The 23,717-nt window shown below is 50.2% G+C and overlaps 3 protein-coding genes across 3 annotated transcripts in view; 1 reads left to right on the top strand and 2 right to left on the bottom strand.

Annotated features, from left to right (window-relative positions):
* Positions 1-7,489, bottom strand: part of ppp2r5a (protein phosphatase 2, regulatory subunit B', alpha isoform) — a 28,242-nt gene extending 20,753 nt beyond the window's left edge. The window contains exon 1 of the mRNA XM_035421902.1: positions 6,478-7,489. Within this exon, the coding sequence (XP_035277793.1) occupies positions 6,478-6,625 (148 nt within the window). The 5' untranslated portion in view covers positions 6,626-7,489. The remainder of the gene's footprint in view (positions 1-6,477) is intronic.
* Positions 7,490-9,610: 2,121 nt separating this feature from the next.
* dtl (denticleless E3 ubiquitin protein ligase homolog (Drosophila)) lies at positions 9,611-20,055 on the bottom strand. Its single transcript, XM_035421901.1, has 15 exons — positions 19,833-20,055; positions 18,984-19,109; positions 17,882-17,974; positions 17,218-17,279; positions 16,967-17,087; positions 15,819-15,884; positions 15,576-15,691; positions 15,275-15,348; positions 14,812-14,915; positions 14,541-14,645; positions 13,285-13,397; positions 13,010-13,099; positions 12,627-12,765; positions 11,552-12,228; positions 9,611-10,668 (listed from the first exon to the last, which is right to left on the bottom strand). The coding sequence occupies exons 1-15, from the start codon at positions 19,882-19,884 to the stop codon at positions 10,603-10,605; spliced, it is 2,004 nt and encodes a 667-aa protein (XP_035277792.1). The 5' UTR covers positions 19,885-20,055; the 3' UTR covers positions 9,611-10,602.
* A 196-nt stretch (positions 20,056-20,251) lies between these two features.
* The window catches only part of ints7 (integrator complex subunit 7), a 12,377-nt gene continuing 8,911 nt past the window's right edge, over positions 20,252-23,717 (top strand). The window contains exons 1-8 of the mRNA XM_035421900.1: positions 20,252-20,477; positions 20,685-20,814; positions 21,127-21,273; positions 21,913-22,050; positions 22,272-22,318; positions 22,688-22,887; positions 23,199-23,321; positions 23,651-23,717. The exon at positions 23,651-23,717 is cut by the window's right edge and continues 51 nt beyond it. Coding sequence (XP_035277791.1) covers positions 20,384-20,477; positions 20,685-20,814; positions 21,127-21,273; positions 21,913-22,050; positions 22,272-22,318; positions 22,688-22,887; positions 23,199-23,321; positions 23,651-23,717 — 946 coding nt within the window. The 5' untranslated portion in view covers positions 20,252-20,383. The remainder of the gene's footprint in view (positions 20,478-20,684; positions 20,815-21,126; positions 21,274-21,912; positions 22,051-22,271; positions 22,319-22,687; positions 22,888-23,198; positions 23,322-23,650) is intronic.

A 23,717-nucleotide genomic window follows, 5' to 3' on the forward strand; every position in this document is an offset into this window, starting at 1 on the left:
GCAAAACAGCCTGCAAGAGCAGCGCGCTCACAGACACGCAAAAGAGCCTGCAAGACCAGCGCGCTCACAGACAGAGACATGCAAAACAGCCTGCAAGACCAGCGCGCTCACAGACACGCAAAACAGCCTGCAAGACCAGCGTGCTCACAGACCAAGGAGAAAACCCTGCAGCAGCCCACACAGGCAATAACATGCACTCTGTCAAATTATATTACAGTACAGTATATGGATATTGATTCATATTCATGAGATCCATAAATGGAGAAAAATCACTACCTGGCGGTGAGGCGGTGTAAAAAGCAGACTGTGGTGTAGGGCAGGAAACATGCAGACGTGGGGAAACGCTGGTCATGTGTCAATAAATGAAAAGTGGGAGTACACAAGAGTACGTGCCCTCAGCTAAAAGAGTTTGAGAGCAGAGACTGCGCAACACTCACACACACCTGACACACACCATCACCCCCACAGGCATTCACAAAGCTGTTCCCATGCCACATTTGAACTGGTCCCCCATGGCTATGAACACCCCCATTCCCCCGGCTACAGGGTGTCGCTCATAAGATTGGTCCATTAAAATGGACACTGCCATTAGTGGGGTAATAAGAGGAGGAGAAAGACTATTGTGACATCATCTCACTCTCAGAAAACAGACAGGAATCCACCAATCACAGAGTACCTTGGTAACGGCCAACAGAACAATGCACACTGTGATTGGTGGATACTTTCTGGCTATACTGAGATCCCTGTGGTTATTAGTGGGAAGTAGCCAGAAAATGACCAATTACTGTCCGTGTTGTTCCACTGATTGCTAGAGGTGCACACAGCTGGTTGACTTCCTCGGTTTTCTACGACAGCCAACATATCCCAGAAGGCTTTGCTCGTTCCCCGCCCCAGAAGCTGAAGAGTGGAGTAATCCAACACATTTAAACAAACAGCATTCCTGTGAATCAGGGAGGCCACACATGCACTGGTCTGCTCTATAAAACAAACCTGTTCAAAACTGTTTTAGGACTTTGGCTGTACCTTCGCAGTTCCAATCCAGTGGTGACTCGAGTTCTGGACACCACATCCAGCACAGCCCACACACCCCCACCCCCCGGCCCCACCCCCCTGCTCAGCACCATGAGGAATTTTAGCTCAACCTCACAGATTAGGGCAAAAGCAGCTTACGCCTGGAGAGTCACATTCTGTTCCCAGCAGACAGGGGACATGAGTTCTGACCAGCGACTGCACGTTCCCAAAGGGAAAAACAGCCACAGCGAACACAGCCAGCCCCCTCAGGTGGGGGCTTTCCGTCTCCACGGCGACGTGTTAAACACCACGCTGTGTGCCGTTTACCGTCCGACCGCCACACATCCCGGCCAGCTCGAGGCCCACGGGAGAACCTTTCACTCCGATGAGCAGACTCTTTCGTTTCAACCTTTCATTTTTATTTGAATGTTATGGTTTAGAAGATGAACATTTTCACCAGCAGATGCACTCAGATGAAGGATGTCAGACTCAGGACGACGGCACAGTCGCGCCCCCCCCCCCCCCCCCCCCCCCCCGCGTGCGCCCGGTCCTGACCCCGGAGAGCCACTGGACCGGCGCGGCGCTGAAACTCGGTGAAAAGCCGTATTTACGCCTCACACTCAGGGCCACAGTGTTCCCTCCTACCCTCGCTGGGCAAATGTCATGCAAACGGCATGCAAAGCCCCGCACTGCAGCCGGGGGAAACTGAAGCTGCCACACAGACACGGGGGAGGACCACACACTAAACCTCCAGCAGAACCCAACACAGCCCGTCTGGCACCAAACACAAAACAGCCCCTCTGCTAATGAATCAACAGATGAAGCTGAAGCAGGGGTCTGGAGTCCTGGAGAGACGCAGGGTCCGCTGGTTTTGCAGTCATTCAGCACTTCGATGGATTAAAGCAGCTTTTTTTACACGGGTAACTCTCCTGGTGTCTTGGGTCTGAATTGGTTGCCGATTTTAAAGTGAAAACACGACTAGTGACTGAAGAACTACAAGATCACAATACAGTTTGGAGGCCTACTGTTACACAACATTTGTGCGTGTGTATGAGTGCTACGTATGTATGTATGAATATATATACGTATACTCTTTCACTTTAAGTGAGAGGGCGTGCAGTTTAAACCCCTCCAGGCTCCGCCCTCCAGGCTCCAGGCTCCGCCCTCCAGGCCCCGGGCTCCAGGCGGCCGCCGCCCTCCAGGCCAGACGGGCCACTCCAGCAGAGCGGGGAGTAAATGCGGGCCTTCACAGAACAGTCACTCCAGGTTAGGAGGCAGGACGAGCTGTGGAGTGACTTTGAGCCCCCATCCCGCCGTGTTTACCTCACACTGCGCCCGCCCGCACGGGACAGCCCCGCAGGGCCACGCTGGAAAAGGTCAGAGGTCGCGGGGTCAGGGGACGCAGGGTCAGAGGTCGCAGGGCGTGGGGCGTGTCAGAAACAGAGGGACGCACAGGTGCTCACAGCCGTCTCTGACAGGGTGTCCAACGCACCTGGACACCGGAGAGTTCCCCCCGTCCCGCCGCTCAAAAACACTTCTCTTTTTTAACCGCCATCCTTTTAAACGCACAGAAGCTCTCTATTTACACACACACACCCCGGGCATGCAGGAGGTGTGGGTCAGGACAGCACGTGGCCTTAAAGCAGCTCAGCTATGCTGTTCTGGGGCATGAGCACAGCCAGGCTACAGTCAGACAGGTTTTTAAAAAAGGTCACACATTCTCCTGATCGTAGGCGTTTGGCCTTACGTGTGTGAGTGTGTGTGCGTCTGTGCGTGCGTGAGCACATACACTTCCTACCCAAAACTGAAAGGGAACACAAACAATGTTCCCTGATGCAGTTTATCATTCATACAAACAATATTAAATAAAGTGCTTAAAGCCGGGTGTCAAATTCCAGTGCTGGAGGGGGCGCTGTGTCTGCAGGTTTAGCTCCAGTCCTGGAGGGGGTGCTGTGTCTGCAGGTTTAGCTCCAGTCCTGGAGGGGGCGCTGTGTCTGCAGGTTTAGCTCCAGTCCTGGAGGGCCTCAGGGGGTTAAATATATGACAGTCCAACAGATGGCATTTCTATCTTAAAGTATAATAATAATAAATTATAATTATAACAATGCCTCCAACACTCAAAGCGTTCTACAGCGATGCGGGGGAAACTCGCCTCAACCATCACCAATGTGTAGCACCCACCTGGGTGATGCACGGCAGCCATTTTGCACCAGAAAGCTCACCACACATCAGATGAGGTGGACAGGGAGAGAGCAATTTCCAGCCAATTAAACTGGGGGATGATTCAGTGGCAGGTTGAGAGAGCCAAGTTGGGAATTTAGCCAGGACACTGGGGAACCCCCTACTTGCCAGTCAGGACATGGGTTCGGCATCTCCTACAGTACAGTGTCCCCATCACTGCACTGGGGTATTTGACCAGAGGAAAGATCGCCCCCTCCTGATCCACCAACACCACTTCCAGCAGCAACTTCGTTCTCCCATCCAGGTACTAACCCAGCCCACACCTGCTCAGCTTCAGCAACACAGCAGGAGCAGGGCGCACGGCAAAATGGCTGCTGACAAGAATATTTATCTCCCCCAAGAAGGAGAAATGGCAGAGATACACCGAGCCGTGCCTTCAGGAAGAAGCCCTTCATCAGCGTGTACCAGAGTGCAGAGCTCAGCAGCTCCACAGGCTGAATCACGCAGGCCTTGGGTCCGGTCTTCACACACGGGCTCTCCAGAGCGCTCTAATGGCCCGGTGTTCCTGCCGCACGCGCACAGACCCCCCGAAACATCGCCCGGTCCTCATTTTAAAACAAAAAGGGAAGCAAGGCCTCTTTCCCGATATGAGTTATCTGTGGTGTCAAAGAAAAATGCACGTCAGGAAATCTAATTTCCCTCACACTGAGGCACACGTCACTCACGCTCAGTTTGCAGAGGATCATTTTATTATTATCATCATTATTATTACTATCATTATTGATTTTTTTAAAGGGTTCTACACAACACCCGGGCTCATCCAGGCAGGAACACAGAGCACTTTTACATTCCTTTCCATCCTGAAGTTAACTCAAGGTAAAGTGTTTTCCTCCAGAGACAGTACAGGTGGAGTAGCAGGCCTGTTTGTGTGTATGTGTGCATGCGTGTGTGTGTGTGTGTGTGTTAGCCCCCAGAGACAACACAGACAGCACAGGTCAGCCTGACAGCACACCTGGGAGAGACTAACAGATCGAAGCAGAGAAGAGCTTGTGCTCAAAACACACAGAAAAACACCTGAACTGAAAAGTTACCTCTTCCGTAAAAGTCTCAATTCTGCCTCAGGGCAAGAAGCCAGTTTTCATAAAACAAGCAAACAACAAGCCAACAAACAAAAGTATATCCCACCAGAAACTTTGGAAATGCAGATTATACATGTTTAATAAATATAGGCTATGCTTTTTTTTCACCAAACCAAAGTTCTTGTTCTTCCTTTTCAGAAGAGTATGAGACGACCAGTCTAAAATGTTCGTCACAGGTGAGTTCTTGCGCATAGGTAAGAGCTCACTGACTCAAGGTGCAGCGCAAACAGACGATGACGGAATGCTCTGAAAACGTGCACATGCTACTTTTTTTTTTTACAAGGCTGTCTAACGTAAAGAATGCGGTCAGCCGACAGCTGAAGGTTAAATGCGACCGGAAAACCGAAATATGTGGCATTTTTTAAATGACAGGAAAGCTGACACAGCAGAATTGAAAAGTATAGAAATCTGATCAGGCAAATCAGCATAAATTATGATAGTGACAGCCTGTCACAAATAACGTAGTGTTGACGATGACGTCAATCCAGGGGAACAGCACGGGCCTTCACTGAATCCACCAATTAGCCTAATTTCAAAATTACGGCTAAGGAACAGACTACATTTAGTATTCCCAAGCTTGGTTGAAGTAATGGATAAAAAGCAGAGTCTTTACTCCTAAAATGGCAAGCTACCTTTAAGCAGGCTTTCACTTTTTGCCTTCGACAACAGGGTCAGCAATTAAAACAAACAAACTGGAGTCGTGTGAGGTCACTATTTACCCGCGCCTGTCGTCAAATAATGGCTTGCGAAATGTTCCACGTGTTCAAACACCTTTTTAAAATAGTCTGCATTACTGTTGACTGCGTATTATTTCAATTTAGCCCAGTCGTGTTTATCCACAGTAGCAGTCAAGCGAGTTTATGAAGTGGCAATGAGACACAATGGTTAGACCTGATCTTGTCTCTCAGGCTGCCGGTTCGATTCGCAGGTACACTTATCCCTTTATTAGACCTTAGTCATCGCCTCTCTAAAAAAAAAATTCTGTAATCTGCACGGCACGCAAAGCCTGTACACAGCACAAAACTTGTCTCCGTACGTGGCAAGCCGAATACACAAGGTCTTGCCAAAAAAAGCAGGAACTAGTTTCATTGCTGGCCTTCGGTTCAGCGAACCATGAATGCCTACCTGTAGCTATGGCAATTCCCTTTACGTAACTTTCGCCCAAATGACATGTCTTAACAGTCAGTTAAAATATTTTCAGTGTGAACGCTCATAGCCTCCGATATTTTCGGATCGTTAGAACAGTGCGATGTGAAATTCGCACCTCAAATACTTTATTACGTAAAGAGTGAGAGCACTTCCAAAGCTTCACTGTGCAGTAACGCTCCGGGGTATTTCTGCACTGAACGCAGCATACCTTCCATATTCAAATGGAGTTTGAAAGAAACGGGAGCTTACAACTGCCCGTTTATATACAAAGCCATAACTAATTTCATACACTTAGGCCTAGTCTACATGAATGTATCCTTATCCTGCAAATGAACAACACCCATCATAATACTCACAGTATATTTCATTAGCTACCACTGCTAATCTTTATATTTGAGTGCAAACTAATCGTAAAAATCTACTCGAGATATACATATATTATCAGACGCAGGCTACACTGCAACTGAATTTTTCTTTCTCGTTAGCTCTGCAGCTAACACACAATCTAAGTTTAGCACCATTATGCATAACTTCCATTCTCTTCCATTTCAAACATTACCAAACGTGGCTTGTTATATAGGAATGATCGACGTAAGCCCAATTACCACACAGAAATATCGGTATCCTGACGTATTTATTTGGGATGAATTAGACACAGAAGTCAAAATAATCAGTGTCAGTTCGGATCATGAAACATCGCTCCGATCCCCAGTGGTACGTCAGTGAAATTCCCGCAAGCCGCGTTCCACAAGCTTACCTCGCCAGTAGGCTATTTGGACACAACTTAAACCACGGTATTGGTCTCAAACAACATAGCAAACAACACTCAATGGCTAACATACTGTTTAGGAGTTGTTGAAACAGAGCTTACAATGTATTTGGTGAAGTGCGTAAAAGTGTAGGTTAATTGCGCCTCTGCTCTTGAGTGATCGCGACGCCATCCCAAACTTATAATAAATGCCCAGACCCATTTCAGGAACCCCTCTCATCTCCTTACCTTTCAGCTGAGGCAGGGGCGAAAGCTCGACCAGGGAGCTTTGAGTCCGAAACTGGGACGATCCTTGCGACCTTCTCTGTCTCTGGGCCTTTCTCACGGATTTTCGCGTGAACCCGTCCACTTTCTCCGATGCAGAGATAGCCGACATTTTGATGCAATTACAGTAAAAATATTTAGGCTAGCACATCCGCTCACGTCTAACGAGGCGTTACACTTCTCTAGCTATGTTCTCAGCACATCAAAAAAAGTGCCAAACTTCAAAGGTGAAGACAAAACTGCGCAGAACAGTAATCCACGGTTTTCAATTTCCAACTTGACCCTCCTGCATATGTTCGATTCGAAAGCGCTCTTAAACAGTTCAGTGAACCGAGCCGAAAACTAGCAAAGCGTATCAACTCCTCTGTTTGGCCGACGGCCTTTATTTGCGAAAACAATGCAACGTTGACTCGCTAAATCAAAAGTGCAAATTGCATCATTAGCTAGCAACATGAGCGTGTCCAACTGGACAATCTAGCTACAGGTTGCCAAAGTTAGGCTCAGTTAGCTAGCAACACAGAAAAAAGAATGATGAAGTATTCCAATCGGGGGGTAAATCCAACTGGAGAGGCAAGTAGTAAAAAACGAACTCAGTTTTAAAAACCATCACATTTTAAATCGCACTCGGATGTTGGAAACCATGGTTTCTTCAAAAAAAAAAAAAAAACAGCTGAATTTCCCGTCTCCTTCTGGTGCGCTGTTTTAGGCAAGTTTCTATACTGGCCAGCCCGTGGAAAACCTCCAACTATCTGATCAACCACAACACCAACGGAATCATTTCCAATCGTATCATTTAACCCGAAACCGCCACGTTACAAAACGTCAGATTGTGCGCCTTTGTGGCGATGGTTCCAGTTCGGACTGAACTTTCTCTTCAATAATTTAATTAGCTAAAAATCAATAAAAGCTGCACTACACGGCCGTAACCTCCCTGGAGGAATCATAACAGCAACGAGGCTGTTGTTACAGAATGGCCTTTGTCATTCGATATGTATTGATTGGCAGACAGATTCGCCAACCAGAACCAGAGGAGTCTCTAAGGCAAGCCCATAACTGTTCGAGCCAATGGAATTCAATCAAGAACATGCTCTATCCAATGAACATATGGGCCGCCTTTCCATAGAGTGACAGCCCTTAGGCCAATGAGAAGTTAGAAAGGGACAATCATGCTCACCGACATTCTCATACAAACAGTGCCAATTTAAAGTGTTCTAAAGGGTTTAGAAACACGGAAACATCTTAAAGAACTTATGGTGAGCTTATATATTTTTCTGAATGCCCATTTGCCTGTCGTTCAGTGGGAGGTTAAACTATACTGATTAAACTACTCATCTAAATGAACCTAAACGTTTCCAAATGAGAAAACCTAAAAAAATGAAGGTGTAACAAACTGAAGTAAATTTTTAGGTTTATCCAATGAAGCGTGTTTCTCCAGTGTAGCTACATATTAGTGGGGGTCGCTTTCTGCATGTTTAAGAGCGAAACCAGCTTTATTCAAACCAGCTTTACCTGCACACAAGGCAAACAGGAATTAAAAGCATCAAATCTATATAAAAAATAAAAAAAAATTACTCCTTCACGTGCTGGTATATGTCTAATTAGAGTATGGTCACTTGTGTCAACATGATTACAAAGCTGTCAGTGTTTTGCTCCAAATCAGCGGTTCCCAAACTCTGTCCTGGGGCCCTCCTGTGTGCTGGTTTTCGTTCCAACCACACTTGCAATCCCAGAATTTTAATAAGCTGTTATTTATCTTAATTAGGTGCTTTTCATGTGTAGAGAGATTACTGACCCTCCTGAGCCACATTTTGTCAGAATGCCCTGAGAAGTGAAATTCCCATGTACATATTGTGCTTTATCGCAAAAATGACATAAAGAGGGAACATTTTTCTTTGTATCAAATGAACGACTGAGGTTAAACAGTAGGCTCATAATTGCTGATTTTTCATAATTTTTTTCCTTGAACTTATAAACACAATAAGTTTTGCTTATCATTTGCTTTGTCTTTTGCCTTGTCATTTTCTTCCAAATGGTTAGTCTCATGAAAAGCAATTAAGAAAAATGATTGGGATTGCAAACTGAGGTCGGAACAATAACTAGCATACCGTGTGGCCCCAGGACCGAGTTTGGGAACCACTGATCGAGATTTTAACGGCGTGCTGTGTCCTGGCAATTCAGCGATGTTTTATGATTAAGCCTGAAATGTTATTTTCCAGACAGCTGCTGTAAATGGCTGTCTGTGAAACGGCAGTGGACTTGTTTTTGCATCCTTTACGGTCCTCGTCTGAACTCACATGCAGATCACATGACTTAAGCCTTTAACCGTGATCTTGACCTTGGCTCCGGACACGTGATCGACATCACACGGAGAGCCTCACTGCATACGGTGGCCAGGCAACGTATCTGCCCGCCTCCCCCCCCCCCCCCCTTACGCCATTATTTACACTGATCACAGAATTAAGTTTCAGGGCAGTGCTTTGAGTTCTTACACCTTCACCTTCGCTCAGCGCCTCAGAGCCCTCTGCAGGCCTCTCCAGGCCGTCTGTGTTCAGTGCAAACAGCCCCGGGGAGATAAGAGTACTAAAGCCGTGTTCACGAGGCCCAAATACGGGCCCATGACGGGCACATGATGGCACTCATGGGTTTAACGCATCTGCGGGGGGGGGGGTGTCTCTGAGAGATGCCCCGGGCAGTGGGGCACCAGCGGGGGCGGGTGGTGGGGCGCCCCGCGCCAGTGCGGGTGGCGGTGTTAGCGGGACGGACGCGCCGTCAGGAAAAACCACCACCGCCACGCCCGAGCGCAGGGGCAGCCTGGCCTGGTCACATGACACCACAGTGCTCCTTATGGGGAGGGGGGGGGGCAACGGCCCCCACGCCAAATTAATACTGCATGGAGAGCCCACAGCCATTTACACACATGAATTACTGCAAATACAGGCCTCACTTCTGAGTCAAAGCCTTCTCTGTACCTCACACACAACCAGGTAATAGGTGTGCTGGGTTGTCATGGGCATCACAGGTGTTTACAGCAAACTGGCACACAGACAAGACAGACAGACGGACGGAAAGAAGAAATGCAGCAGACGGGAAGACAACATTCCTCCAAAAGAACCAAATTTAATCTTTCTGCTTGCATTGGACAAATTCAGTTGCACAGAAAATGTTGTTGACAGTGTATTTACAAAAAACGGAGTCATTATGTACATATATACAAAAAGTATACATACATATATTTTTTTTAAAAGCATATGAACAGGTAGGGCAACTTTGAAACGTATTCCCAGAAATTAATTTTAACCATTCACATTTGACGCTGTAGTCTGTACAGACTAATACTGATAGAGCACCTCCCTAACCCCTGTCCCAAAGGCTTCTGAAACCCCTGCAATTCAGAGGGGCGAACGCACAAACACTCTTCTCTTATCATCAGGCCCCGAACTCTCCTCCAGCTCATTTAGAGCACATTCCCACAGGACCAGACTTCCACGGTGGGGGAGAAAGCTTCTGCATAGGAGCATTTTCAAAAGTTTATCTCTTTGGCAACATGGGGGGGGGTCAGGTCGTTATTTTTGGCTTGAGGTCCTGTACTGTGGACGGGGCACATGTTGCCCGTACATGACCACTCACATCCCTGGCATTAAAGGGGCATTGGACCCGTACCCACCCTGTAGGCCACAGGCACATCTGTTTTAAGATTCGGCGTTTCTCTGCAGACAGCTGCGTTTGACTGCGCAGTGGCTGCAGTCTTCCCCTAAGTCCGTTTGGAATGGCTTTCGTTTCTATTTTAAAAGATATTACCAGTCAAAAATGACATGGATCCCCAAGATTTAAAAGTATTCCAAACATTAAAAATACCAATAAGAAGTACAAACACTGAAATTCAAATTTAAACAAACCCTGGACCCCATCAGTGGCCCCACTCTCCAGCTGAGGGGGGTAAGGCAGGGAATTAGGCGGCTTCTTCCTGCCTTCCAGTCCAAAGCGAACAGGAAAGCTGCTGCACACACCCAATCAGCACTCCCTGACTGAGTCACATGGGCCCAAACCATCCAATTAGGGTTACCGCCTGTTAGCGGTAAAGGCCAGTCATCACTCCGGAGTTGCCCGGGGGAAGTAAGAGGAGATCTTCTTTATGGAGAGAGGGGAGCGCATCGTCTGGAAAAAGCAAAATAAACTAAATTATGAAGCTTTTTCATTCTTAAAAAAAAAGACAAGAAAAATACTTATAAATATCATGTGAAGTGAAAACAATATGTATTGTAACATCTAAATGTAATATGTACTGGCAGATTTAAGTGGATGTCACTGCTGGTTAACCTCATGTTAAATGGTGTTAAACACGATAACTCTATGCAGGTTAAAGTAGCCAGAAGTGCAGGAATGTGAAGTTTGGTGTGGGACAGGCGTAAGGTGCAGGAGTGTGTGGTTTGGTGTGGGACAGGCGTAAGGTGCTGGAGTGTGAGGTCTGGTGTGGGACAGGCGTAAGGTGCAGGAATGTGAGGTTTGGTGTGGGACAGGCATAAGGTGCAGGAATGTGAGGTTTGGTGTGGGACAGGCGTAAGGTGCAGGAATGTGAGGTCTGGTGTGGGACAGGCGTAAGGTGCTGGAGTGTGAGGTCTGGTGTGGGACAGGCGTAAGGTGCGGGAATGTGAGGTTTGGTGTGGGACAGGCATAAGGTGCAGGAATGTGAGGTTTGGTGTGGGACAGGCGTAAGGTGCAGGAATGTGAGGTCTGGTGTGGGACAGGCGTAAGGTGCAGGAGTGTGAGGTCTGGTGTGGGACAGGCGTAAGGTGCAGGAGTGTGTGGTTTGGTGTGGGACAGGCGTAAGGTGCAGGAGTGTGTGGTTTGGTGTGGGACAGGCGTAAGGTGCAGGAGTGTGTGGTTTGGTGTGGGACAGGCGTAAGGTGCTGGAGTGTGTGGTTTGGTGTGGGACAGGCGTAAGGTGCTGGAGTGTGAGGTCTGGTGTGGGACAGGCGTAAGGTGCAGGAGTGTGTGGTTTGGTGTGGGACAGGCGTAAGGTGCAGGAATGTGTGGTTACCGGTGAAGCAGGAGTTCTGGCCTCCGGCCTCTTGGTGGCGCTGGGGCTCCTGGTGGGAGTCCTGGGAGTGCGCCGCCCTTGCTTCAGCCGCTGGCCGATGGCCGACAGCCAATCAGAGCCCACGGAGCCCCTGTTCTCCTTGTCCACCTGTTTGGACGGACCAGGCCTTCGCTCTGCCCGTTCAGCCACACCCTCCTCCTTTTCCGGGCCCCGCCCATCTGAGTCAGGGCCGTGGCAGCACATGACCAGGCCCCGCCTCTTCTTGGGGGCGGGACACAGCTCAACCACGCAGCCGCACGGCCCCTCCCCCACGCACCCCCCGGCCCCGCCCTCACCCGTCTCCAGCCGCCGCTTGGCCCGCCTCTCGCCGGGGGTGGGCGGAGTCAGGGCGGGGCTCTGGGGGCAGGGGCTGAGCGGCTTCCTGAGGGGGGGTGTGGCCAGCAGATTGGGGGACCCTGGGGCGCGTGCCAGCCAGGTCCTGATGGAGGGCGGGGTCCCTGCTGGAGTGGGGCGGGGCTTAGCCACCGCTGGGGGCGGGGTCGACAGGGTGCTGGAGGGTAAGGGGAGGTCAGCACTGCTGGGGGCGCACGACGCAGCCAATGGGGACGAGAGCGTTCCCAGGCTCTCTGTCCTGGGACTCTTGGCTGGGGTGTGCTCAGGGGTACCCGCAGGCCCTCCTGAACGGGGGGAGAGGGGGGAGGGGAAAGCCAGGAAAAAAGAAGACACCTGTCAGTCAAATCACATTTGATAAGTATGTTGCGCTTTCTTCACAGTTCAAGCTGATGAGGGAGCCTCGTAGTGCAGCTCCAGGCGGGGGGGGGAGCCTCGTAGTGCAGCTCCAGGCGGGGGGAGCCTTCATTTAGCAAAGGCAGTGGAGGCAACATCCTAAAAGATGAGCCCAGTGTTACTGAGCGCTACCTTAACAGGGAAGCAGCAGCTTATCCACGTCCCACAGGACGAGCGTCTGCTGGGCGAATAAAGCGCCCTTTAAAGAGCACAGGAGGGACAGGCAGAGGGCCGTGGGCCAGGAGAAGCTTTACATTTATTTACTTACTCATTTATTTATTTAACTTACCGGGGCTCCTGGTTTCCGATGAGGGGCTCTGACACGCCCACCCCACGAGATTGGCCTGTCCGATGGATGACCTCATTCCGTCGGCCCCCCGGTCCAACCGCCAAATCCGCACGGTGTTATCATCCGAGCAGGAGGCGATCTGCACAGGCAATCCCAGAAATTACACACACCCGGCCTGTGAGAGACATGCGCACACACATGCACACACACCTACACACACACACGCACACACAGGCACGCACGCACGCACGCACACACACGCATGCACACACACACACATGCACGCACACACACACACACACACACACGCACGCACGCACGCACACCTACACACACACGCACGCACACACACACACGCGCACACACACTCATTGGTCATTCACCTTGGTGAAATCCGTGGGGCACCACGCCACTGATGTCACCTCCTGAGAGTGGCCCTGGAGCATCATGGGAGCACATTCTGGGTGTGAAATCTGTAAAAGCCCCGAAACACAAGAGTTCACACAGCAGTGTGTGTGTGTGTGTGTGTGTGAGAAGAGTGTGTGAGCGAGTGAGTGAGCATGAGTGAACAGCCTGCACTCTGGGCAGGGGCTGATGGGAGCTGCAGGGGCTGATGGGGGCTGCAGGGGCTGATGGGAGGATGAGGCCCTGGACTTGCCTTCCAGATGTAGGCGTGCTGATCGCTGGAGCCGCTGGCCAGGAACTGGTCATCAGGGCTCAGGCAGCACTTCACGTAGAAGGAGGAGTTCTGACAGCCGCTGAACACCGACACTGCAGAGCAGAGACACGGCTGGTAATCATCATCAGCGCTAACGCCAGCCGCAGTCAACACAGCCCTGGATTTCACACATTTCTGTGTTATTATTCTTTCCCTGTACGGGGGGTGGGGCATGTTCAGCAGTCTGAAGATCTGAACGCCTTCGGGTTATTTTTTTTTGTGAAGTTGGTCATCTCTGTGACGGAAAGCTGTCAGACTACATTCACCACGCCACATCTGACCTGACAGCAGTGCATTGTGGGAAGGGTGAAGGGAGGGCAGAAACTCGCGCAGCACGAGGGGCGGCTGTTTGGGAGGGGAGCCCGACCAGATGATTCGTCAAAAGTGCTCAGAAGCTGATCGGATGAATAGGCATCCGTCTCAAACGAGGCGTTCGCGAGGGTTAGCGCACATTAGCACAGAAACTAACGCTCCGTCCTGCCGGTGATATTACACAAGCAAACAGAGTGCCAGCTCTGCTCTACTAAATCCCTAAAAAAACTAACCCTCACAGATCACCCCAGCACACCTTAAATGAGCTGCTATGCAGCCTGGGGGGGATTATCGGCCTGGTGGGGGTGGGGTGGTTTGCGCAGAGAAACAGGCTGGATGCCCACTGTTGGTTAATTCATATATTATATATTTTTGGAGCTTTTGGCAAAAACTATAAACGGCACATTCTCCAGGAACTGCTGCCAGAATACGCAATGGCTGACAGACATCAGTGCCACCTAGTGGCAGAGGGGTATTCCTACAGGTCCAGTGCAATATGGCTCATTTCACTTTGATCAGAAGTTTACACTTGTAGGGATTTACTGGAGGGAAATGGAGGGTTTTGCAAAGCTCTAGTTTAAACATATATTTAATATTGTCTTACTACATAAAGAGAGGAAGAGATGAGAATTTTCATTTGGAGGGGAAGACTTTTTTTTGTTTACAGGAATCATGCCCAAAAACCAGCACATTTTTATATGTTTATTTCTGTTAGTGGAGCACGAGTTATTTAAAGATTAGGCTCTGGACCAAAAGAGGCATATCAGAGTCTGAGGGCAACTTTAAGTTGCCTCTGCAGAGGATTTATAAGCAGACAGAACACAAAGCAGACAGGCTGAGCGCTGAGGCGGGGGCGGGGGGGGGGGGGGGGGGGGGGCTCTCACCCGGACTCGTCCTCAGCCCGCTCACGTTGAACATGTAGATGTTGTCGTCGGTGCAGGCGGCGAAAAGCCTGGAGCGGGTGGAGTCCAGCACCATTCCAGAATATCCTGCCACACAGAAAATAAACCGTCAACACCCAACCCCCCCAATAAACAAAACAAAATACTTTATCAAGGATTTTCATATCCCATTATTTTATTCATTCCGTAACTGGAGGATATTTAAGGAGAAAAGACACCCTGGATGGGGCGGGGTTTGGGGAGATAGGCGTACCCAGTTTCCGCGTGCAGGACCCCGGGTAGGGGTACGTCTGCAGGGCTACGGGGTCCTGGTTGTGAGCGGTGTAGTTTTTACGCAGGTCCCACATCTTTATGGTCCTGCAATGAAGGATCGTGAAACATCGGTCAGCTCTCAGCACTCTGAGCTCATGCGTCCGCAGATTTAATCCACTCCTCAATCCACTCTGGATCAGGACAGCACATCATTCACAGCGAGGGAGAGGCCCGTTTCTGGACGTCCGTATCGACTCCTGGACCCTGGACTGCCAGCTTCTGCTCCCAACTACTAAACGGCCATTTCAGCCACAGGAAGTTCAGTTCTCTCGATGGTCTGTTGGGCTAATTTGGCTAAACGAGGCAGGAATATTTGGCAGAGTCAGAATGACCGAGCGCTCCAGGAACAGGGCTCCCCCCCGCCCCCCCCCCCCCCCCGTGCTCGGCCCCCGCCCGCTCGTTACCCGTCAACAGCTCCGGAGGAGAGCAGGGTGTGTTCATCCTGGAAAAGAACCACGGTAACGCTCTGCTGGAAGTCCTGGAGAGAGAGAGAGAAAGAGGGGGAGAGAAAGGGAGAGAGAGGGAAAGACAGAGAGAAAGAAGGGTGAGCTTATTTTTGGTAGTTTTACTGAAACTACAACCTCCCATAATGCATTTCTTTCCCGCCTGCCAGGAAGAACGCAAAAATAAAAACACATTTTTTAAATTGCCCCCCACGCACGGGAATGAAAAGGGAAGGGAAGCAAGGGGTCCAAGGTCACCCACCACCATAGGGGCCATTCCTCTGGGCTGCGGCCTCTTCCTCTTGCCTTTAGAGGGCGTCGGTCTGTCCGTCTTATTGTGCGCCCCACTGACCTGCTTCACCTGTCTGTAAAACCCGTCTGCGGGGGGGGGGGGGGGGGGGGGGGGGCACTCAGTCAATCAAACCATCAGAAAACAGGAGACAACATGGCTTCAGGAGGAAAGCACAGGAGCAAGGACCCGTCTGTTCAGAAGGGGGGGCCTCACCTTTCTTGGTGCACCTGGTGTCCCACAGCATGATGTTCCCGTCTCTCCCCCCCGTGCAGAACACAGCTGTGCACAGACAGGACAGGTGGTCAGGCGCCGGGTAACACAGGCTAATGCTACAGTGGGACGGCCTGGACACGGGACTGTATAACCCTACAAACGCTCACCTGTCTGGTGCAGGACTGTATGAACCCTACAAGCGCTCACCTGTCTGCAGCAGGACTGTAGAACCCTACGAGCGCTCACCTGTCTGGAGCAGGCCTGTATAACCCTACGAGCGCTCACCTGTCTGCAGCAGGACTGTATGACCCTACGAGCGCTCACCTGTCTGGAGCAGGACTGTATAACCCTACGAGCGCTCACCTGTCTGGAGCAGGACTGTATGAAACCTACGAGCGCTCACCTGTCTGCAGCAGGTCTGTATAACCCTACGAGCGCTCACCTGTCTGGAGCAGGACTGTATGAACCTGTACAAGCGCTCACCTGTCTGCAGCAGGACTGTATAACCCTACGAGCGCTCACCTGTCTGGAGCAGGACTGTAGAACCCTACGAGCGCTCACCTGTCTGCAGCAGGACTGTATGAACCCTACGAGCGCTCACCTGTCTGGAGCAGGACTGTAGAACCCTACGAGCGCTCACCTGTCTGGAGCAGGACTGTAGAACCCTACGAGCGCTCACTTGTCTGGAGCAGGACTGTAGAACCCTACGAGCGCTCACCTGTCTGCAGCAGGACTGTATAACCCTACGAGCGCTCACCTGTCTGGAGCAGGAATGTAGAACCCTACGAGCGCTCACCTGTCTGGAGCAGGCCTGTAGAACCCTACGAGCGCTCACCTGTCTGGAGCAGGACTGTAGAACCCTACGAGCGCTCACCTGTCTGGAGCAGGACTGTAGAACCCTACGAGCGCTCACTTGTCTGGAGCAGGACTGTAGAACCCTACGAGCGCTCACCTGTCTGCAGCAGGACTGTATAACCCTACGAGCGCTCACCTGTCTGGAGCAGGAATGTAGAACCCTACGAGCGCTCACCTGTCTGGAGCAGGCCTGTAGAACCCTACGAGCGCTCACCTGTCTGGAGCAGGACTGTATGAACCCTACGAGCGCTCACCTGTCTGGAGCAGGACTGTATGACCCTACGAGCGCTCACCTGTCTGGTGCGGGACGAAGGCCACAGATTTCAGGCTGCACACGTGGCCCTTAAAGGTTCCCAGCAGCTCCCTCGACTCTACCTCCCAGAGCGCGGCAGTCTTGTCCCCCGAAGCGGTCACCTGCAACACAGCGAGCACGGTCACACAGACCCTTTGCTTGGAGAGACTGTACACTCAGAGAGGCCGCACACAGATGTACGATGACCTCACTTGGTGAGGTCAGGTAATATGACATCATAAACCTGCTCACCAGTCTGGCCTCCCCTGGCACCCAGGACAGATCAAAGATGGCGTTGTCATGGGCAACCCACTCTACAGGAAATAAACCACAGAATTAATGAATGTGATTCCCCCATTTTATATTTCGCAACGTTCAAGTACATTAAAAAAAAACAAAACACAAATCTCTCTGCGGCAGGTAATCCAATCCTCATATCACTTCCCCGGAACACTGCAAAATCATCCGATATTCCCAGACAATTTATGAATAAATCTCATAATCCGATGATCTGCGCTTTTGAAAGCCTTGCCAAAAGGGCAAACAAATATAAATGTTCCCAGCGTCATTTCAGTGTTTGGCGGCTAAACAAAGCAAAGTCCCCTAACAAAGCCCTGACACTGGGTCCCTGTGGGCCCCTGATTCTGGGCCCCTGACGCTGGGTCCCTGTGGGCCCCTGACGCTGGACCCGTGGGCCCCTGATTCTGGGCCCCTGAAGCCGGATCCCTGACGCTGGACCCCTGTGGGCCCCCTGTGGGCCCCTGATTCTGGGCCCCTGACGCTGAACCCCTGTGGGCCCCTGATTCTGGGCCCCTGACGCTGGGCCCCTGTGTGCCCGATTCTGGTCCCTGTGGGCCCCTGATTGTGTCCCCCTAATGCCAGACCCCTGAAGCTGGCCCCTGCAGGGCAGGGTTACCTGTCAGAATGGGCTTCCTGTGGGATTCTGTGTCGTACAGTCGGACGATTCCCTCCTCATTAGCAACAGCCAACAGAGTCTGCAGTTCCTGGGCTGGAAAAATAAATGAAATAAACAGTAATTTTAAAAAAGAGGCAAAATTACACCAAATAAACACAGGTAGAGGACTGGGAGAGCGGAGGAATGCCTTGCTAAAGACCTGCTAATGGGGCGCACTGTTCTCTGGTACATACTGTTATGCATGAGGGGGTGGCAGACTCCTACAGAGGTTATTATTCGCAGAATCAATGGTCTGACAGACAGAGAAAGCGTTAAGTGCTGAACTCCTAAAGCGCGGACAAACAGGAAGTGACTGTAACGACCTCGGCGTGCCATTATGCGAGCTGGCAGCGTAATGGGCGGTTCAGCCGAAACCGTCCCAAACGTGCCCTGCAAAACTTTCGGGTCGGGTCGTTTCTTTCAGGCCCGGAGCTTCAACCATAGGTAACTAGAGGAGGCTAACTGCGGACTGGTTTAGAGAATCAAATCAAGCTAAAGGACAGGAATGTGCAGCCGTGCTTTAGAAATACAGTGCCTGTGCTATTTGTCTCTCTGCACAAGCACTTAGGCCTTGACGCGCTACATTTAGCCTCAGCTAATACTTATACTTTCATGAACTACTGAGCACATCTGATTTTAATTCCAAACAAATGTTTTCATCGTTCAGAATATTCGTTTGTAGTAAATGACAACGGGTCAAAACACTAAAAAATATAGCGCTGTTATATATTGAATGATGCAAACTAAACAGGTTTATACCCATAAATAAATAATAAAAATAACGATCTCTTCCATTTAGAAGGGTTCAACAGAGAGTACTTGGTGGAGTAAGCCGATCCTTCTTCAAAAAAGTGGAAATTGCAAACCTGAGCGGTAATGAGCTACTCAGGAGCAAAATGAAAGTTAAGAAAAAGGCACTGAATCACTAAATTCACAAGTTAAAACGCCTTTGGTGTTAGGAAGGACAGAACATACGAACCCGTTCTAAAGGAAACTATCGTGTAAATTAAAGCATTGTTGCGGTTAAAACACCACATCTATTTCAGGGGCAGGACTTTATTACCTGTTGAAAAGGCACAGCCAAAAGGCGGCACTGCGATGTCCAGGTTTCCGTACGATATGTGCTCATCTTGTCTGGCGCACCGGAATCCGTCCAGCAGGGAGGACAGCGGGTGCTTCGGCCACAGGTCTGGGGAAAGGGACGGGAGAGAGAGGGAGGGTCAGCGGCGGGGGAGAGAGCGAGGGTCCGCGGCGGGATTCTGACGGAAATCCGCCAGCACGGCAGGTCCAACACGCTCCGTCCGCAATGAACCATCGGTCACGACAAAATAGCTTAAAAAACATTAAACGACCCGCAGCCGTGCCAATTACCCAATACTTTAAGTGACACTTATCTTTACGACAGATCGGTGAAGTTAGTGGCACAGAAAAAGCATGGCGATGTCGCCCAGTAGCTAGCAAAAAAAATGGCACCGACTAAGCGGGCTTACTCAGACTAACGTTAGTCCAAACTACCCAACCTCTCCAGTACTATTAAAATATACCGTTGTATAACTTTCATTGTTCCATAAGCGATTTCTAGATGGCCAACCAGGTGGTCAAATTTCAGTAAATGTACCACGACCTAAATGTTAAATGTACATAAGTAAGTTTAAGTTTAATAGAGACATATACTGTATGTTTAATATGATATCGATCTAGCAAGCTCTCTTCAACTCCTTGCCTCACTAGCTTTGTCTAAATAACATGATCCAGTAGTAAAGAATGCAATTACAGAAGTTTTACATATTTCAGTAAATTCTGCCTCAGGAAGTTAGCTACGTCCGCATGCCAAGTTAGCACTGCAACAATATCTACATTTTTCAAAGAGGCAACTAAACCAGACCAACATTTTTCAAAAACAATCACTCACCATGGCGCCTTCTGTTCGTAGTCTGCCTATCAATTATAGACCGGAAAAGCATTATTGCAAGAATATTCAGATTCAATTTACTTTTACAAAAAAATGTTTTTCTTTAAATCCAGTTGCGAGCTACAAACGTCCCCCTTTCTTTCATGAATGCAGAAATGAATGTTTCTTTCCCGCGAACCCCAGCAGGACAGGGAAAACGAACTCCCCGCTAAAGTGACGTTGGCTGCTCTGATTCGTCGAAGGATGGTAGGTTTTTTCTCATCGCATACTGCACGCACACGTCTATCATTGGTCTAAATGTATGACCCGGGCAATTTGGATCAATAGTAGAAAAGTATACTTAGGTGCGATGAGATAAACAACGCTACACACGCTTTTCCCTCGCTCACGTTAGCGACGATCATGGTGCGTCACCTCCTGCCGCATTGCATCTAGGGAATATGGCGGTGTAGTTTGTTGTTGCCTATTCTTTCATTCTGTGCTCTTCAATTGAAACTAAAATCTGCTCGTTTTATCTGCGAAGTTGGTGAACTTGTCAAGTCAACAAAATAATGTCGCTGTCTACAGCACGCTCGTTCCTGTCAGAAGCCGGTTATGGGGAGCAAGAACTAGATGCGAATTCCGCTCTCATGGAATTGGATAAAGGTGTGATCCCAGAGCACTTGCGCATACTTATCTGAAATTTAAGAACCAGCTAATCGATGTACTTGTTTAGCTAGCTTATGTTAACGAAGAGTCGGGTAGGGTGGCTAGTTTGTGTCTTCCAATTCCACGCGGTCCATATTCCTTGCGCCGGACATGTAGCCCCAGAGGTAAAATGTAAAATGAGTGTTTTCATGTCACCCACTGCAGGGTTACGCTCCGGAAAACTGGGGGAACAGTGCGAGGCGGTTGTTCTTTTCCCAAAACTCTTCCAGAAGTACCCCTTCCCCATTCTCATCAACTCTGCTTTCCTGAAGCTGGCGGACATCTTCCGGCTGGGGTGGGTGAACAAGATATTTAAACCTCGGATTACGTCTTTTCAAGTTTTTGATTTTAGCTTTTCAAATTTCAGACAATTTCCACTTTCACCGTTTGCGTTGCACAATGTGCTTTGACCTGCATGTGATCAATGAATGTAGCTTGATGCCGGGCACTTGGCTCTCGCGTGCACGAGTAGGATGCCCAGTGCATTGCGGTCTCGCGGTTCCCAGTCCAGTCTCGCTGACAGCTGCATACGATAAGAACCCCATTTAACTTGATCCCTTGCGCAAAAGAGCGGAAAAACGCGACAGATGTTCTCTCGCGGCTGCAGGAACAACTTCCTGCGCCTGTGCGTGCTGAAGGTGACGCAGCAGAGCGAGAAGCACCTGGAGAAGATCCTGAACGTGGACGAGTTCGTCAAGAGGATTTTCTCCGTCATCCACAGCAACGACCCTGTGGCGCGAGCCATCACACTCAGGTAACCTCCCGCTTCTTCTCTCTCCCCCCCCCCCCCCCACTCCTCCCCTTCACACGTTAGCTGTCCCGATATCCGTGACTTGTCCTCAACTGGCTGTGTGACAGTGTGTGACGTGTATATTGTCCATGAAACAGCTGAGCATGTATGTTTGGGCATTTTAGCTTTATTTACGGCATTGACAGGTCTGATGACGAGTATATTGGAATATTCTGGGCTCCCTCGAAAAACAGAGTACCATCTCAGAGGGCATCTCAGACACCCCGGAGGTATTTGGGCTAGCAGTGTAAACCGAGCCGATGGTGTGAGACAGGACTGCAGGTGGGACCAGTCCGTTTAGTGTAAAGTAGAGACCTCAGGATCCTTCACTAAGCTCCTGCAGGTGGGACCAGTCCGTTTAGTGTAAAGTAGAGACCTCAGGATCCTTCACTAAGCTCCTGCAGGTGGGACCAGTCCGTTTAGTGTAAAGTAGAGACCTCAGGATCCTTTACTCAGCTCCTGCAGGCGGGTCCTGGCTGGGATTAGCGGTGCTGACTGAGGATCGGAGATGTGCTGGGAGGCTGTACAGCCTCCTCGCGTAGCGGGAAAGCGCTCGTCCTTCCTCTTCCTCTCGCTCATTCCCGCCCTGCGTCTCCCCCTCAGGATGCTGGGGAGCATGGCGTCCATCATCCCGGAGAGGAAGAGCGCCCACCACAGCATCCGGCAGAGTCTGGACTCGCACGACAACGTGGAGGTGGAGGCGGCCATCTTTGCTGCGGCCAGCTTCTCCGCCCAGTCAAAGTGAGGGATGGAGCTCTGTGGAGAAACGTCCGGCAGTCCCCTAACTTTGCCACTGTCTGTGGCTCCTACAGGCTTTAGCTTCCCTATTAGCCTTCATTATGCACAATGTGGTGATTTTTGCACCTTGCTTGTGTTGTTTGGTTCTCTTGGAGCAGTGAAAAATGGCAGAGTGCATTAACCTCTTAAAACCTGTTCTGTTTTCTGGCTTGTCTCCTCTGCAGGGATTTTGCTGCAGGAATTTGCAATAAAATAAGTGAGATGATCCAAGGTGAGGTGGTCCCTGTGATTCAGAGCTGAACTCCGACCTGAAGCCTTTCACTGCTGCTTCTCCACCAGTGATTTCCTGCATAAGTTCTGCTTCGTGTATCAGCCTGCAAGCGACTGCTGTGACACTGAGCACTTAAGACAGGAAGTGGTGGAACTGAGCCCGAATGCATATGAAATGGCTGTCCCTGAAGCTGAGAGCTTAAGACAGGAAGTGGCTGAAGCTGAGTGCTTAAGACAGGAAGTGGCTGAAGCTGAGTGCTTAAGACAGGAAGTGGCTGAAGCTGAGTTCTTAAATAAGACAGGAAGTGGCTGAAGCTGAGTGCTTAAATAAGACAGGAAGTGACTGAAGCTGAGTGTCTCCTCTCCTCAGGCCTGGACACGCCAGTGGATCTGAAGCTGAAGCTGATCCCCACGCTGCAGCACATGCACCATGACGCAGGCCTGGCCTCCTGCAGCCGGCAGCTCCTGCAGCAGCTGCTCACCTCCTACCCCTCCACACACATGGTGATCATCAGCCTGCACACCTTCACACAGCTGGCTACTTCCTCCCTCATACACATCCCCCAGCAGGTAGGCACAGGCTCGCGTCACTCTCTCTCTCTCTCTCCCTCTCTCACTCTTTCTCTCTCTCTGTCCCTCTCTCACTCCCTCTCCCTTTCTCTCTCTGTCTCTCTCTCTCTCTCTCTCTCTCACTCTTTCTCTCTCTCTGTCCCTCTCTCACTCCCTCTCCCTCTCTCACTCCCTCTCCCTCTCTCCCTCTCTCACTCTTTCTTTCTCCCCCTCTCCCTCTCTCTCTCTCTCTCTCTCTCTCCATCTCTATCTCACTCGTGCATGCACGCGTGCATATGTGCGTGTTACCATGGTGACGTGTCTCTGTGCAGATCCAGCTGTTGCTACGCTACCTGAAGGAGGACCCGCGCAGAGCAGTGAAGAGGCTCTCCATCCAGGACCTGAAGCTGCTGGCCAAGAAGGCCCCCCACCTGTGGAGCCGCGAGAACACGCAGGTACCATCACCTGTCCATATTACCTGTCTGCCCCTTACCTGTCCAAATACATCACCTGTCCATCTTACCTGTCCAAATACATCACCTGTCCATCTTACCTGTCTGCCCCTTACCTGTCCAAATACATCACCTGTCTATCTTACCTGTCCAAATACATCACCTTTCTATCTTACCTGTCCAAATACATCACCTGTCTATCTTACCTGTCCGAATAAATCACCTGTCTGTCTCTTATCTGTCCGGTTTGTGTGTGTGTGTGTGCATGTGCATGCGTGCGTGCGTGTGTGTATGCTTGTGTGTGTGTGCGTTTCTCTCTCCTGTTGCTGCAGATGCTGTGTGAGTGTGCGCTCAGTATTCCCTATAACAGTCTGAAGCTGGGCATGCTGTCTGTGCTCT

The sequence above is a fragment of the Anguilla anguilla genome, chromosome 6 (assembly GCF_013347855.1).
Source record: "Anguilla anguilla isolate fAngAng1 chromosome 6, fAngAng1.pri, whole genome shotgun sequence".
Classification (NCBI taxonomy): Eukaryota; Metazoa; Chordata; class Actinopteri; order Anguilliformes; family Anguillidae; genus Anguilla; species Anguilla anguilla.